The 17,455-nt window shown below is 42.8% G+C and overlaps 1 protein-coding gene across 2 annotated transcripts in view; it reads right to left on the bottom strand.

The window, feature by feature from the left end:
• tbkbp1 (TBK1 binding protein 1) overlaps positions 1-17,455 on the bottom strand; it is a 70,591-nt gene that overhangs the window by 11,020 nt on the left and 42,116 nt on the right. For both annotated transcript variants that reach the window (XM_036946373.2, XM_090202092.1), the window contains 4 exons: positions 16,968-17,072; positions 14,872-15,016; positions 5,566-5,768; positions 5,334-5,395 (listed from right to left, as the gene is read on the bottom strand). In XM_036946373.2, coding sequence (XP_036802268.2) covers positions 5,334-5,395; positions 5,566-5,768; positions 14,872-15,016; positions 16,968-17,072 — 515 coding nt within the window. The remainder of the gene's footprint in view (positions 1-5,333; positions 5,396-5,565; positions 5,769-14,871; positions 15,017-16,967; positions 17,073-17,455) is intronic.

The raw sequence follows: 17,455 nt of genomic DNA, 5'->3' as shown, positions 1-17,455 counted from the left end.
TGTCAGACAAACACCGACTTCCCATATACTTCACCTGCACGACCAGACATTGAGCAAATGTAATAATTCTACTTGGCCATGAGAAGTCTCAAATTATGAGTACTCTCACAACCCACTGTGCGTAGAAGGGTGAGGGAAGCACATGCAGTACCAATAGAAAACATATCACACGGAGGTTTTTTAACCAGTTAACATCACCAAACACTAAACCATCAGATAATGGAAATTACAGTCATCACTTGTCATTATTGTGAATCTTTTCCATTTCCCTCGATAGTTCTCCTACATAAATAAATCGGTCTTCACCGTTTATTTTTCAGGAGAATGATGCTGCCACCACAAATTAATCACAGCTATGGAACATCTCAATGTTAACCTAAGAATCAATTCATTTCATTTCTATTTAAAGATTTATGAAAAGGTAGCATTCCACAAAATTCTGTCATTTTGGCCACAGAGACATTGCATTCATAAGTTCCACCAGTTAGTCAATAGAATCAGTTGTTCAGACAGGCCTACCCCTACATTTATGCATGACCCAGACAGAGTGGGCTATGAAAGCCCCTTCATTATAACTCTCCACCAACACCTTCACAACAATCTGAAAATACAATAGATCATCCATAACTTACAGGAACTGTGGAAACCACTGATGACATTGGGGGAAAAAACAGTCCTCTTCTTCCCAACTACCTCTATCCAACTCTTTCATGTATATGGAAGTAGCTGTATTGGCTTTGAGTTGAAATCCCCTTACCTTCTTTTACAGTCCAAGGGGAATGTCTGAGTGACAGTTTCCCGTCTCTCGACATTTATTCACACAGAACTGTATTTATTGACTGTTTTGACATATGCAACTCTTCCTTTTCACACTTCGGCTCACACAAGTCTCTACGTCGCCTGTGCCTTTTGACAATCTTTGAAAAGATGGCTTGGAAAGCAACACATCTCACTCACAGCACCTTGTGCAATATCTTATGTGTGAACACCTCTGTTGGTTCATAAACACTGCCAAGACTTCAATGTGCTGCATCTCCCTTCGTTTTGGAAAAGCTTTTTGGAAGTGTTTGAGTCTGTGTTGTGTGCAGGGATTGGCAATAATTACAAAATACAATTACAAAATACCAATACCAAGCTCAATAAATCAAAATAAACTACCAAATGCTTGTATTTCGAAATGTATTTAATTAAAATACATGTATAATGTATTTTAAAATACAGAAATACATTTGCAAGAAGCCAGCCCAAACACATGTATAATGCATTTTAAAATACAGAAATACATTTGCAAGAAGCCAGCCCAAACACATGTAGAATGTACTTTAAAATACAGAAATACATTTGCAAGAAGCCAGCCCAAACACACGTATAATGTATTTTAAAATACAGAAATACATTTGCAAGAAGCCAGCCCAAACACACGTATAATGTATTTTAAAATACAGAAATACATTTGCAAGAAGCCAGCCCAAACAGCAACAACATTCTCAGTAACAGATATAGACACATTGTATTTGCTATGACTGTGATATGTTGTTGTTTATCTGACTTAGAATGCACCGACTGTAAGTCACTCTGGATAAGAGTGTCTGCTAAATGACCAAAATGTAAATGTACTGTATATGTATTCAATTAACATACCAAAATGAACTGCAAAGCACACTGGGTTTATTATTGGACTTGTTTCGGGGTAGAGCTCATTAGATTCATATTCAGCATGATATGCAATTGTTCATTTTTAAATGTAGATTTATATTTAGTTCCGTTAGTAGACACTCTTATCACACCACAGTGCCATCAGACTTCTGATACCAATGCAGGGTGAACGAGGGCCACAAAATGGTGAATCGCTATTTTTTTTTAAAATGGTATTGAAAAGTATTTAGTATTTTGAAAGTACAAAATGCAACCCTCGAAAGTCTCTTGTTACAAAACACATTGGAGTGTAGTTCAGCACAGTGTAATACAAAATACATTGGAGTGTAGTTCAGCACAGTGTAATACAAAATACAAAATACTCAGCAGTAAATCAAAAGTATATTTCAAATAGATGGAACAGAAACACACACATCTGTGTGTGTGTGTGTATGTGTTTTCGTGCATGCCTTTTCTCTCTGTGTCTGTGTGTGTGTGTGTGTGTGTGTGTGTGTGTGTGTGTGTGTGTGTGTGTGTGTGTGTGTGTGTGTGTGCGTGTGCGTGTGCGTGTGTGTTTGAGTGTGCCTGTGTAGGTGGAAAGATGACTGTTATATAGCGAGGAAGAAATTCATGACAGCCAATCTATATGTTGGTTGTGTGTGGGAGATTAAGTGCGTGGTGTGGGCCATATGAGCTGGATCTGACCTCTGAAAACACATTAGAGAGCACGGACTGTAGGCTTGCTGTTTCTGTAACTACTGCACAGCTTCTTGGCCTGTGTGCTCTAACATCTATTTTGCTCTGTTTTGAGTACGGCCTGTCTGCTCTCACTCAACTGTAAGAAACGCAGATCCTAAATACAACTCATCACATACATACACCATATCATTTCTCAGTAAAAGTTCCATTTGGTCAATGATATTTAATAAGAAAAAGCAATGGATGACAAATTCTGGTACATAAAGTTGCAGAGGTAATGAGGCCCCATAGCCCTCGTTAGGTCTCTGATGAAGATAAGCACTAAATGAGTGCTGGCTTTCGACTCTCGTGTCCACAGCCTACACAGTGTCTAAAGCTACCCACTGGGCACAGGCTTCAGTTTAATGTCTACTTTCGGTTGAGTTGCCAATTTACATGAATTCAACGTGAAATCAACAAAAAATGTCACCATGTCATTGGATTTAGGTTAAAAGTGGGGTGAAAAAAAGACGAAATGCACTTACGTTGATGACTTTTTTGCAAATCCAATCAGTTTTTTCGAGTTGATTTAAGATCATCGCTAGATTTTTTGTGGATGAAATGATGTGGAAATAATGTTGATTCAACCAGTTTTTGCCCAGTGGCTGTAATAACACATGATCTACTGTATATTATTTGTTGTTCCTTACAGTTGGCTCGTTGTCTTTCTGAATTTGTTTTACATTGAAAATGTGATCTCCATACTATGGAACTGAACAAAGCAATTACAATTGTCAGCAATTATGTCAACCAAGTCAAGTTCATTCCATAACAGTCTACACAATCAAATGAACGCATTCAATAATCTCTAATTTTTTCCTGACCATTTGAAGCCAATTATAAGTGTCTGTGAGGGCCAAACTGTTGCTCTCCAGAACATGCAACACACATGACCAGTTCCACGTGAATCTGAGCCATTTACAATAAATGAGAGCACTTACAAGAAGTAAGCTGCCATTCAGAAAGAAAATAACAGCTAGCAGGTAGGTTGGTGAGTAAGGATAGGAAAGCAAGATGTGACTGGAAAAGTAGTAGGCTTCCCCTCCCAGGCCTCTAGCACACTCAACCTTAGCCATTCTACCATGCACTTTACTTCCACTTTCTTATCGAAACAGGGTTTGCATTTCACTCCCCTCAAACTTGTCGTGAGTGTGGTTTTGCACTAGCTTGTGGGCGAGCTGTGTGTGGCGTGACTGTGTCTAGGACAGGGGTATTCAACAGGGGTCCACAGCGTGAGTTTTGGTTCCTCTGAGAAACAACAAATGACAACTGCTGTATTTCAGGAAGCTCTTGTGCCCACACTGCCCTCTATTGTTGTATTATATATTACCACACAACACACAACTAGGCTCCTCATCACAAGTCTGTTCCCCACATTGAAAGAGACTGAGGTTCACATAATTATCCAGTATAAGGCTTATGGGCATAACTGCGGGAAGGAGGGGTGCCGAGGATGCTGCAGAAAAATCGGAATAAAAAAAAAATATATATAAGTTATTTTCCGAAAACAATATTTTATATTTTTTCACAATAGTGCACTGGGCATTTAATAGTCCTGTATTAGCAGACTGATATAAACATCTTCAGTGTGGGCAAAAAGTGTTTCCAGGACCCCCCCCCCCCCCCCCCCATGAGGAAAATTGCACCATCCCCACTCCCAAGCTATAGTGAACAAAAATATAAATGCGACATGCAACAATTTCAAAGATTTTACAGAGTTACAGTTCATATGAGGAAATCAGTCAATTGAAATAAATTAATTAGGCCTTAATCTACGGATTTCACATGACTGGGAATACAGATATGCATCTGTTGGTCACAGGTAGTGGCGTGGATCAGAAAACCAGTCAGTATCTGGTGTGACCGCCATTTGCCTCATGCAGCGCGACACATCTCCTTCCAATAGAGTTGATCAGTCTGTTGATTGTGGCCTGTGGAATGTTGTCCCACTCCTCTTCAATGGCTGTGCGACGTTGCTGGATATTAGCGGGAACTGGAACTACCGGTCGTACAGGTCGATCCAGAGCATCCCAAACATGCTCAATGGGTGATATGTTTGATGAGTATGCAGGCCATTGACGAACTGGGACATTTTCAGCTTCCAAGAATTGTGTACAGATCCATGCGACATTATCGTGCACGGACTACAATGTAGAGAAACAATGAAGGAAAACCCTGGAAGGAGTAGGTGGGTCCAAACTTTTGACTGGTACTGTACATTGGAGGCGGCTTATAGTAGAGAAATGAACGTTCAATTCTCTGGCAACAACTCTGGTGGACATTCCTGCAGTCAGCATGCCAATTGCACTCTCCCTTGCATTGTGTGACAAAACTGCACATTTTAGAGTGGCCTTTTATTGTCCCCAACACAAGGTGCACCTCCTTAATGATCATGCTGTTAATCAGCTTCTTGATATGTCACATCTGTCATGTGGATGGATTATCTTGGCAAAGGAGAAATGTTCACTAACAGGGATGTAAGCAAATTTGTGCACAATATTTGAGAGAAATAAGCTTTTTGTGCATATGGAAAATTTCTGGGATCTTTTATTTCAGCTCACGAAACATGGAACCAACACTTTACATGTTGCGTTTATATTTTTGTTCAGTGTACTTCCCGCGGCTATGCTGTACTATTAATACATCAAAGAATGTATATGTGATGGATAGGCCATTATTCTAGGCAGAGTTCAACTTTAAGACGGGCCTGGAAAAGGGCTCATTTAGGTTTTAATGAGTTCCTTAAAGGCTACCTTAGTCAGACCAAACCGTTACACCCTCTAAACTAGAGTCTAGACCTTCAGATATGGGTCAGGTACAGCTCCTAGTGAAACGTTACTGTTTACTACTATTCTCTCCCTCTCATCTCTCTCCGTGTCTCTCTCTCTCCCTCTCGCAGTCTAAAAGGTTGCAGGTCTTATGGAGGTGTCACACAGTAAATGGTTGTTGTCTTCACTTACTGCTCATCTCCCACCTTCTTGATCCACTCCACATCACACTGCTCACACGACGAAGTCATTTCCTGCCGAAGTAGAGCGGGAAAACAGATTAGCATGCAGGTGCTCGAAGTAAGAGCCAAGTGAGAACAAGAGTTAGACAGAACTGACTATGCTTTAGAAAATAGAGGGAGAATGTACCAGTTTGTAAGACTTACCAGTGTGTTAGGTGTGTGTGTGTTGTTTGTTCACTGACCCTCTCTATGTGGTTGTTCTGGATCTGTTTCAGCTCTTCCTGCAGTCTCTCACACTCGGCCTTCACTTCCTGTTCCCTCTGACACGCCCCTTGGGCCTGGTGCCGCGCCCCCTCTAGCTCCGCCTCCAGACGCTGCAGCTTCAGGTCTGACAGAGTGTCTAGACTACGAGAGTTCTGTAGGGTCAGCGCAGGACAGTCCAGCACTGCGGAGGGGGAAGGCAACGCCGACACACACACATGATCAATCTAGAGGGACTTAATTATCCCAGGGTTTATACCATTCATCCTTATACTTTCCAGGGAAGGGATAAGGGATAGTGATGTGGACTTCCAGCCAAACAAGCCAGCTCCACGTAATTTCATTGTTCCACCTGGCCCACATTGTTCCACCTGGCCCAAATTGTTCCACCTGGCCTACATTGTTTCACCTGGCCCACATTGTTACACCTGGCCCACATTGTTACACCTGGCCCACATTGTTACACCTGTTCCACCAGCCAGATAAGCCAGCTCCACGTATCTTCACTTTCCACCTGGGTGGAGGAGCGTGATTGGGCACAGCCTCGGAGCCCAGCTCATACAGACGCCGTCACTCAGCCAATAGCTATTGTGATAGAGTCGTCGTCTATCTCATCTCACCAGCCACCTCACACAACACACAGGCATTGACACACTGACACTGGAAAAAAACACATACACACAACTAACACTGATAGAAAACACACAAATCCTCTCTAACACAGTATATTGCCCACAATCTCTTGCACGCAACTTCCGCAATTACATCAAGCGCACACATTTGTGTTTGTGTACAAGTCACAGCTGAACTACTAGGGCTGGGATCATCAACTAGATTCAGGGTCAAATTCAGCCCGCGGTTCGCCAGTTAGGGAACCCTGTACTAGACTAAGTGGCTTTCCCTTTTATTTTAATGGGGTACAGGTCAGCCTGTGGTTCAGTAGTGAACAGTAGTGTACAGAATAATACATTTCAACATGTAATGGTACTAAAGCATATCATGAACGCTTTCCATCTGAAGGACAACCCTTCACATAAATACACCTCGGCATGACTCAGCAATAAGAGAGGTATTAATGACACATTTCATCCGCATTTTACATCCTTTTTACTAGGGGGACACAGTTCAGGCCTTGTGACTCCATAGCAGCTGTTCTCTTCAGTAGTGACCTGCTACCCAGCATGCTTCCCTCAGCTGGAGTGGGTGGTACTGTGTAATTAGCATATAGGAAGCAGCAGTGCAAGATGGGAGAGAGTTGGCCAATAGTAGTTCTGTTTCCCCAAATCAATTTCGGTTGTCATGAGTCTCGTGAGAGCGGGAGGTAGCTAGCCAGCAGACAGTGGAGAGAGGTTGAGATGGCGGTAGCAGAAGTGTTGTTTGAGGCTGAGAGCGCATTGAGTACAGTTAGTGAGAAGGATGAGTGGACAACAGTGAAGTCCAAGAATGGAACAAAAAGGGAAAAATGGTTGTGGATAACGAGTCTGATGAATCGTTGCTTGTTGGAGTGCGTTTCTTTGGATAAGGATGTTCATTTGGGAAGCCTTTTTGAAGTCACGAGGATGGTGAAGAAGGCGTTGAGAAAAGTGGATTCCGTCAAAGTAACCAGTAGCAATATGGTGTTGATATCGTGTATATCTAAAGAGCAAAAGGAGCGCGCATTGTGGCTCGCAAAATGATCGATGCATGCAGGGCCTGCTCCGCTCATTCTCCCGACAGTAGGGCCTGCTCCGCTCAGTCTCCCGACAGTAGGGCCTGCTCCGCTCATTCTCCCGACAGTAGGGCCTGCTCCGCTCATTCTCCCGACAGTAGGGTCTGCTCCACTCATTCTCCCGACAGTAGGGCCCGCTCTGCTCATTCTACAGACAGTAGGGCCCGCTCTGCTCATTCTACAGACAGTAGGGCCCGCTCTGCTCATTCTCCCGACAGTAGGGCCCGCTCTGCTCATTCTACAGACAGTAGGGCCCGCTCTGCTCATTCTACAGACAGTAGGGCCCGCTCTGCTCATTCTACAGACAGTAGGGCCCGCTCTGCTCATTCTACAGACATTGGAAGGTGCAGTGGCACATCAAGTAAACTATGATGGGTGGAAAGGGGGTGAATGGGTGAGTTAATGAGCAAGGGGAAGTGGACAATGCCTAATTATGTAATTACCTATTGCGAATGAGGAACAGGGCGGGCCATTCTATTTTATTGGTATATTCTAATTATAATCTCAAAATGTTATGTACCCTATATTAGTCCACCCAATCAGTCTACTCTGGTCTACTTGGAGTACACAGTGAGAGTGTGTGTAATTTACAGTGGCAAGAAGACCAAGACGAATGTATGCACATGCTCCGTTAGCGCTGCTATGAGATCTGAATGAAAATGACTCAGATGGCGAGGAAGAAATGAATCACGACATCTCCGATGATTATTCTTCTGGTTCTGAGCCTTAGCCCGAACCTTAACCTCCAAGCCCTGAGTGGTAAAAAGCCTGAACGGTGCGCACTGAGCAGGAGCCGGCGCCACCACCAAATGAAACGGTGAGATAGGAGAGAGGAACGGACGCGGTTTTGGAAAAGATCCACATCAGACAGCAGGTGTCGGAGAATGTGGTGATGATGCTTGAGGGACCTTACGTTGGCAAAGGGAAAAATGTCACCATGGACAATTTCTTTACTTCACTGTCAATGGCGAACAAGTTGCTTGGAAGTAAAACAAGCTTAGTCGGCACAATGAACAAAGTGAGACGGGAGCTCTCTCCCTCTTTACAAAATAAGGCACCTGCACAGACGTTTAACTCCACAACAGTGCTGAAGAATAACAAGACAACACTCACACTATACCAATGCAAGGCAAGAAAGAACATTTCTGTCAAGAGCACCATGCATCCGACAGTTGCCATAGATGCACGCCGCTTGACCTGTATGAAGAATGGGGAAAAGAGGGCAAAGTTGATCTGTATTATTGATGTTTGATGAAGAGTATCTACCAACCTATGTAAAGATGGGATATATAAGATACCACGTGAGAGCGTTCGTGAAGTGTAAAAAGCTTGCCCACGTGTCAAGTGTTTGCAGACGGAAAGAAAATGTTATTGAGGAGTCTGTGAATGTAAAATGTTGCAAATGTGGTGGGGATCATATTTCTGAATTCCCAGAGTGCCCTGAGGGGGTGAAAGAGGTTGAGGTGTCAAGGATCAGGGCTGTACAGCAAATCCCCTACAGGTGGTGAAGAGAGTTGAAGGGGAAAGAGACCACAGCGCTGAAGAAGATATGGCAGTGGACGGACCGCAACCAGTTGCAAATGTTGTACGCCAATCAAGTGAAATGGATACACTTATTGTAATGAAGGTGGATTTTGTAGCATTTATAACCACTGTTATTAACTGTACTGTACAAGAAGTCCAAGAAGCTGGACATCATTAAACAGTATCTGCAAGCCAACATGTGTTTGGGCAGCTGACGCTTCACAGCAGAAGCACTGCTTGGACTACTGTCGCCAGAAAATGTCCCGCCCTCACAGGATCCTTCTGAGCCTGAGTAGAGACCTGATTAGAATGTTGTTAGAAAAGCAGGCTGACTTAGTTAAAAAAAATTGTTGCTATTGATAAATTATATAGACACAGTACCAGTCAAAAGTTCGGACAAAACTACTCACTCTAGGAATTCTCTCAACCAGCTTCATGAGGTAGTCACCTGGAATGCATTTCAATGAACATGTGTGCCTAATTAAAAGTTCATTTGTGGAATTTCTTCAGTTGTGTTGTGACAAGGTAGGGGTGGTAAACAGAAGATAGCCCTATTTGGTAAAAGACCAAGTCCATATTATGGCATGAACAGCTCAAATAAGCAAAGACAAACAACAGTCCAATCATTACTTTAAGACATGGTTAGTCAATTTGGGAAATTTCTAGAACTTTTAAAGTTTATCCAAGTGCAGTCTCAAAAAACATCAAGAGCTATGCTGAAACTGGCTCTAATGAGGACCGCCACAGGAATGGAAGACCCAGAGGTACCTCTGCTGCACAGGTTAAGTTCATTAGAGTTAACTGCACCTCAGATTGCAGCCCAAATAAATGCTTCACAGAGTTCAAGTAACAGACACGTCTCAACATCAACTGTTCAGAGGAGACTGTGTGAATCTGGCCTTCATGGTCAAATTGCTGCAAAGAAACCACCACTAAAGGACACCAATAAGAAGAGACTTGCTTGGGTCAAGAAACGCGAGCAATGGACATTAGACCGGTGGAAATATGTCCTTTGGTCTGATGAGTACAAATTTGAGATTTTTAGGTTCCAACCGCCATGTCTTTGTGAGACGCAGAGTAGGTGAACGGATTATCTCCGCATTTGTGGTTCCTACTGTGAAGCATGGATAAGGTGGTGTGATGGTGTGGAGGTGCTTTGCTGGTGGCACTGTCAGTGATTAATTTAGAATTCAAGACACACTTAACCAGCACGGCTACCACAGCATTCTGCAGCGATATGACATCTCATCTGGTTTGTGCTTAGTGGGACTATAATTTGTTTTTCAACAAGACAATGACCCAAAACACACCTCCAGGCTGTGTAAGGGCTATTTGACCAAGAAGGAGAGTGATATGGGTTGTGCCGTGGCGGAGATCTTTGTGGGCTATACTCGGCCTTGTCTCAGGATGGTAAATTGGTGGTTGAAGATATCCTCTAGTGGTGTGGGGGCTGTGCTTTGGCAAAGTGGGTGGGGATATATCCTTCCTGTTTAGCCCTGTCCGGGGGTATCATCGGATGGGGCCACAGTGTCTCCTGACCCCTCCTGTCTCAGCCTCCAGTATTTATGCTGCAGTAGTTTATGTGTCGGGGGCTAGGGTCAGTTTGTTATATCTGGAGTACTTCTCCCATCTTATCCGGTGTCCTGTGTGAAGTTAAGTATGCTCTCTCTAATTCTCTCTTTCTCTCTTTCTCTCGGAGGACCTGAGCCTTAGGACCATGCCTCAGGACTATCTGGCATGATGACTCCTTGCTGTCCCCAGTCCACCTGGCCGTGCTGCTGCTCCAGTTTCAACTGTTCTGCCTGTGATTATTATTATTTGACCATGCTGGTAATTTATGAACATTTGAACATCTTGGCCATGTTCTGTTATAATCTCCACCCGGCACAGTCAGAAGAGGACTGGACACCCCTCATAGCCTGGTTCCTCTCTAGGTTTCTTCCTAGGTTTTGGCCTTTCTAGGGAGTTTTTCCTAGCCACCGTGCTTTCCTAGTCCACAATCATCTCCTTTGTTTTGTTGACGTTGAGTGAGAGGTTGTTTTCCTGACACCAAACTCTGAGTGCCCTCACCTCCTCCTGTAGGCTGTCTCGTAGTTGTTGGTAATCAAGCCCACTACTGTTGTGGTGTCTGAAAACTTGATGATTGAGTTGATGGCCACGCAGTCATGGCTGAACAGGGAGTACAGGAGGGGGCTGAGCAGCACCCTTGCGGGGCCTCAGTGTTGAGGATCAGCGAAGTGGAGATGTCGTTTCCTACCTTCACCACCTGGGGGCGGCCAGTCAGAAAGTCAGGACCCAATTGCATAGGGCGGGTTTGAGACCCAGGATCTCAAGCTTAATAATGAGCTTGGAGGGTACTATGGTGTTGAATGCTGAGCTGTAGTCAATGAACAGCATTATTAAATAGATATTCCTTACATAGATATTCCTCCAGATGGGATAGGGCAATGTGGGAACTCATTCAAGACAGTTGGAAAAGCATTCCTCGTGAAGCCGGTTGAGGGAATGCCAAGAGTGTGCAAAGGGTGGCTACTTTGAAGAATATAAAATATCAAATATATTTAGATTTGTTTAACACTTTTTTGGTTACTACATGATTCCATATGTGTTATTTAATAGTTGTGATGTCTTCACTATTATTCTACAATGTAGAAAATACTACAAATAAGGAAAAACCCTGAATGAGTAGTTGTGTCCAAACTTGTGACTGGCACTGTATATAAACTCAGCAATAAAAGAAATGTCCTCTCACTGTCAACTGCGTTTATTTTCAGCGAACATGTGTAAATATTTGTATGAACATAAGATTCAACAACTGAGACATAAACTGAACAAGTTCCACAGACATGTGACTAACAGAAATTTAATAATGTGTGCCTGAACAAAGGGGGGGTCAAAATCAAAAGTAACAGTCAGTATCTGGTGTGGCCACCAGCTGCATTAAGTACTGCAGTGCATCTCCTCCTCATGGACTGCCTCAGATTTGCCAGTTCTTGCTGTGAGATGTTACCCCCCTCTTCCACCAATGCACCTGCAAGTTCCTGGACATTTCTGAGGGGAATGTCCCTAGACCTCACCCTCCGATGTGCTCAATGGGATTGAGATCCGGGCTCTTTGCTGGCCATGGCAGAACACTGACATTCCTGTCTTCCAGGAAATCACGCACAGAACGAGCAGTATGGCTTGTGGCATTGTCATTCTGGAGGGTCATGTCAGCCTGCAGGAAGGGTACCACATAAGGGAGGAGGATATCTTCCCTGTAACGCACAGCGTTGAGATTGCCTGCAATGACAACAAGCTCAGTCCGTAACACACCGCCCCAGACCATGACGGACCCACCACCTCCAAATCAATCCCGCTCCAGAGTACAGGCCTCGGTGTAACGCTCATTCCTTCGACGATAAACGTGAATCCGACCATCACCCCTGTTGAGACAAAACCGCGACTCGTCAGTGAAGATAACTTTTTGTCAGTCCTGTCTGGTCCAGCGAACAGCGTTGCCTATGGGTTTGTGCCCATAGGCAACATTGTTGCCGGTGATCTCTGGTGAGGACCTGCCTTACAACAGGCCTACAAGTCCTCAGTCCAGCCTCTCTCAGCCTATTGCGGACAGTCTGATCACTGATGGAGGGATTGTGCGTTCCTGGTGTAACTTGGGCAGTTGTTATTGCCATCCTGTACCTGTTCCGCAGGTGTGAAGTTTGGATGTACCGATACTGTGCAGGTGTTGTTACATGTGGTCTGCCACTGCAAGGACGATCAGCTATCCGTCCTGTCTCCCTGTAGCGCTGTCTTAGGTGTCTCATAGTACATTTCAATTTATTGCCCTGGCCACATCTGCAGTCCTTATGCCTCCTTGCAGCATGCCTAAGGCACATTCACGCAGATGTTTTTTAGAGTCAGTAGAAAGGCCTGTCTTGGTTTTCATAACTGTCACCTTAATTGCCTACCGTCTGTAAGCTGTTAGTGTCTTAACGACTGTTCCACAGGTGCATGCTCATTAATTGTTCATGGTTCATTGAACACGCATGGGAAACAGTGTTTAATCTTCTTAGGGCTGAGATCCCGTTAACGGTATCGATATGACAACAGCCAGTGAGAGTGCAGGGCGCCAAATTAAAAACAACAGAAATCCCATAATTAAAATTCCTCAAACATAGAAGTATTTCACACCATTTTAATGATACACTTCTTGTTAATCCCACCACAGTGTCCGATTTCAAATAGGCTTTACAGCGAAAGCACCACAAACGATTATGTTAGGTCAGAGCCAAGTCACAGAAAAACACAGCCATTTTTCAAGCCAAAGAGAGGAGTCACAAAAATCAGAAATAGAGATAGAATTAATCACTAGCCTTTGATGATCTTCATCAGATGACACTCATAGGACTTTATGTTACACAATACATGTATTTTTTGTTCGATAAAGTTAATATTTATATCAAAAAATCTCAGTATACAGTGGCGCGTTATGTTCAGTAGTTCCAAAAACATCCGGTGATTTTGCAGAGAGCCACATCAATTCAAAGAAATACTACTAATAAATGTTGATGAAAATACAAGTGTTATACATGGAACTTTAGATACACTTCTCCTTAATGCAACCGCTGTGTCAGATTTCAAAAAAGCTTTACGGAAAAAGCAAACCATGCAATAATCTGAGTACGGCGCTCAGAGACCAAAAAGATATCCGCCATATTGTGCAGTCAACAGAAGTCAGAAATAACATTATAAATATTCACTTACCTTTGATGATCTTCATCAGAATGCACTCCCAGGAATCCCAGTTCCACAATAAATGTTTGTTTTGTTCGATAATGTCCATAATTTATGTCCAAATAGCTACTTTTGTTAGCGCGTTTTGTAAACAGATCCAAACTCACAAAGCGCGTTCACTAGGAGCAGACGAAATGTCAAAAAGTTCTGTTACAGTCCGTAGAAACATGTCAAACGATGTATAGAATCAATCTTTAGGATGTTTTTAACATAAATCTTCAATAATGTTCCAACCGGAGAATTCCTTTGTCTGTAGAATTGCGATGGAACAAAGCTCGCTGTCACGTGAACGAGCGTCACGAGCTCAAGGCATTCTGGCAGACCTCTGACTCATTCCCTCTCATTCGGCCCCACTTCACAGTAGAAGCATCAAACAAGGTTCTAAAGACTGTTGACATCTAGTGGAAGCCTTAGGAAGTGAAACATGACCAATATCCCACTGTATCTTCAATAAAGAATGAGTTGAAAAACAACTAACCTCAGATTTCCCACTTCCTGGTGGATTTTTTTCTCAGGTTTTTGCATGCCATATGAGTTCTGTTATACTCACAGACATCATTCAAACAGTTTTAGAAACTTCAGAGTGTTTTCTATCCAAATATACTAATACGCATATATTAGTAACTGGGACTGAGTAGCAGGCAGTTTACTCTGGGTACCTCTGGGCACCTTATTCATCCAAGCTACTCAATACTGCCCCCAGCCATAAGAAGTTTTACACACTTTACAATGAAGATCTGTGAAGTTATTTGGATTTTTACAAATCATCTTTGAAAGACAGGGTCCTGAAAAAGGGACATTTATTTTTTTGCTGAGCCTATATATATATTTGATTGTATTTGATTCTTTCCCCCAGAATGCACATATAATTGTTGCGAATGCCATTATCCCAAAGAAGAAGATGGGTGCGAGTGGTCCTTAGAGGAATGTATTTAACCTTTACTTAACCAGTTAGTTGAGGACCACAGCTCATTAAAAAAAAACACCCCGGTCAACACAGCAAGATATGCTAGGAATAGGAAAAGGAAGACAGAGAAACCCAACTACTGGAACAAACAGGATTGGGGTCCATCCCATTTGAATTTGGCCAGCTCTGGAGGCAGTAAAGCTGCCAATTTTTCTTTTTTCTTTTTATGAGGACATTGACTAATCATATTTTAAATCAGATCCTGGACTAAAGTGTATTGAAATGAAAATACTAATCCAATCCTGCAAGCGTCGGCAGACAATTGTGTGTGAGAAGGGTTTCAAGGCTTGTGCCACCTTAATAGAGACTCACTGTGATTGTCTGGGCTGTGCAGCTGCAGGTATTGGATGTCCTTGCTGTGTAGCTGGGTGTTGAACTTCTGTAGCGAGTTGTCCCTCTGTCTCAGAGCAGACTCCAGACCTAGGATTCGCTCTACGTGTTTCTCCACTAGGCTGGTCTAGGATCAGATACAGAAACACAAACATATGGCTTTGACAATGATATTCGGAGAAGTTGGGTAAGGCACATACAGATCTGGAATCAGACTAGTGGAAAGTTGGGTGCAAGACCAAATGCTTGTTAGTGTCCTGGTTAGAGTTTGATATATGGTATACATAATGGCAGGTATAACATACACTACCATTCAAAAGTTTGGGGTCACTTAGAAATGTCCTTGTTTTTGAAAGAAAAGCACATTTCTTGTCCATTAAAATAACATCAAATTGATAAGAAATACAGTGTAGACATTGTTATTGTTGTAAATGGCTATTGTAGGAAACGGCTGAATATCTACATAGGCATACACAGGCCCATTATCAGCAACCATCTCTCCTGTGTTCCAATGGCACGTTGTGTTAGCTAATCCAAGTTTATCATTTTAAAAGACTAATTGATCATTAGAAAACCCTTTTGCAATTATGTTAGCACAGCTGAAAACTGTTGTTCTGATTAAAGAAGCAATAAAACTGGCCTTTAGACAAGTTGAGTATTTGGAGCATCAACATTTGTGGGTTCGGTTACTGGCTCAAAATGTACAGAACCAAATAACTTTCTTCTAAAACTCATCAGTCTATTCTTGTTATGAGAAATCAAGGCTATTCCATGCGAGAAATTAGCAAGAAACTGAGAATTTCGTACAACACTGTGTACTACTCCCCTCACAGAACAGAGCAAACTGTCTCTAACCAGAATAAAAAAGAGTGGGAGGTCCCAGTGCACAACTGAGCAAGAGGACAAGTACATTAGAGTGTCTAGTTTGAGAAACAGACGCCTCACAAGTCCTCACTGGCAGCTTCATTAAATCGTACCTGCAAAACACCAGTCTCAACGTCAACGGTGAAGAGGCGACTCCGGGATGCTGGCCTTCTAGGCAGAGTTCCTCTGTCCAGTGTGTGTTCTTTTGCCCATATTCATCTTTTCTTTTTATTGACTAGTCTGAGATATGACTTTTTCTTTGCAACTCTGCCTAGAAGGCCAGCATCCCGGAGTCGCCTCTTCACTGTTGATATTGAGACTGGTGTTTTGCGGGAAGATTTAATGAAGCTGCCAGTCTCCCATCGTACTCATTACACCTCTGTACACCTATGTAGATATTCCATTTAAAATCAGCCGTTTCCAGCTACAATAGTCTTGTACAACTTCAATAATGTCTACACTGTATTTCTGATTAATTTGATGTTATTTTAATGGACAAAAAAAGTTATTTTCTTTCAAAAACAAGGACATTTCTAAGTGACCCCAAACTTCTGAACAGTAGTGTAGTTAAAATCTTAGCCAGTATAAAGTAATTCTATAGGACCTCACATTTACTGTAAATGGTTTCAGGGTAGGTGGTTTCTACAATCAACCTCTTTCACACACATGATCTAATATCCTTTGGTACACATGCAAAATGCTGAGAGTGCATAGTGATGCTTTTCAATTTCAGACACGATTTTCTTAAATCATTTTTTGGGAAGTAATTTCTAAAGTATTGTTGGGGATCTCTGCTTTATTGGGCTTCAATCTGGCTTGTAACCAGGTAGAACACACAGGCTGGGGTAGAAGCATGGCCTCATAATTAATCATGAGAAACCCTCTACTGATATAGGGCCTCTGAACAGCTGCTTGGGGTTAGGCAAGGCTCTAGACCCCCTGTCGTCATTGCAACTTAGGGAAAGTGTTCAATAAATAATTAATGTTCCTAAAAAGTTTGAATATAAATATTTAATATCATTATATGGATGTTAAAAAAGCATTTTTGGGACATTTGTGGACATATCGTGGATTGGCTGGATGGAGGGATGCAGTGATGAAGAAGTGGATGGATGGAAGGTAGGAAGGAAGGAAGGAGGGATGCAGGGATGGGAAATGGTTGGATGAAGGGTGGAGGGACGCAGAGATGAAGGTATGGGATGGAGGTATCTGACCATCTTGTCCAGGTCTCTCTGGAGGTTGCTCTTCTCCATGTGGATTTTCTCATAGGCCTGAATAACATCCTCCAGCTGCTCCTCACGCTCCTTCCTCTTCTGGGCCTGGGGGAGAGAGGGAGAGGGAGAGAGAGAGAGGAGAGAGTGAGAGGGGGAGAGAGGGGAGGGAGAAGAGAGAGAGAGTAAGAGAGAAAGAGAAAGGGAGAGAGAGATGAGGAAATATATGACTGAAGGGCCAGCCACAAGTTCCTGTTTTGATTCATGTCACTGTTGAAACTTCTTAGAAACAAAACAGATTCACTTGTTTATTAGAGGTTTTTTTTGTTGAATGTTTCTCTCAGTCTGAAGCCTGAACAAATATTGCATAATGATCCTTATACAGGACAACTTCAGACCGTGTTAGTGTCAACAACAAAACAATTATGTATTTGTCACATTTGATGAATTTCAGCAGGTATAGACTTTCACTACTGTGAAATTCTTACTTT

Source organism: Oncorhynchus mykiss, chromosome 16 (genome assembly GCF_057628025.1).
Source record: "Oncorhynchus mykiss isolate SJ-2025 chromosome 16, ASM5762802v1, whole genome shotgun sequence".
Lineage (NCBI taxonomy): Eukaryota > Metazoa > Chordata > Actinopteri > Salmoniformes > Salmonidae > Oncorhynchus > Oncorhynchus mykiss.
The sequence above is the reverse complement of the archived record's forward strand: the minus strand, read 5'-3'. Positions and strand labels throughout refer to the sequence as shown.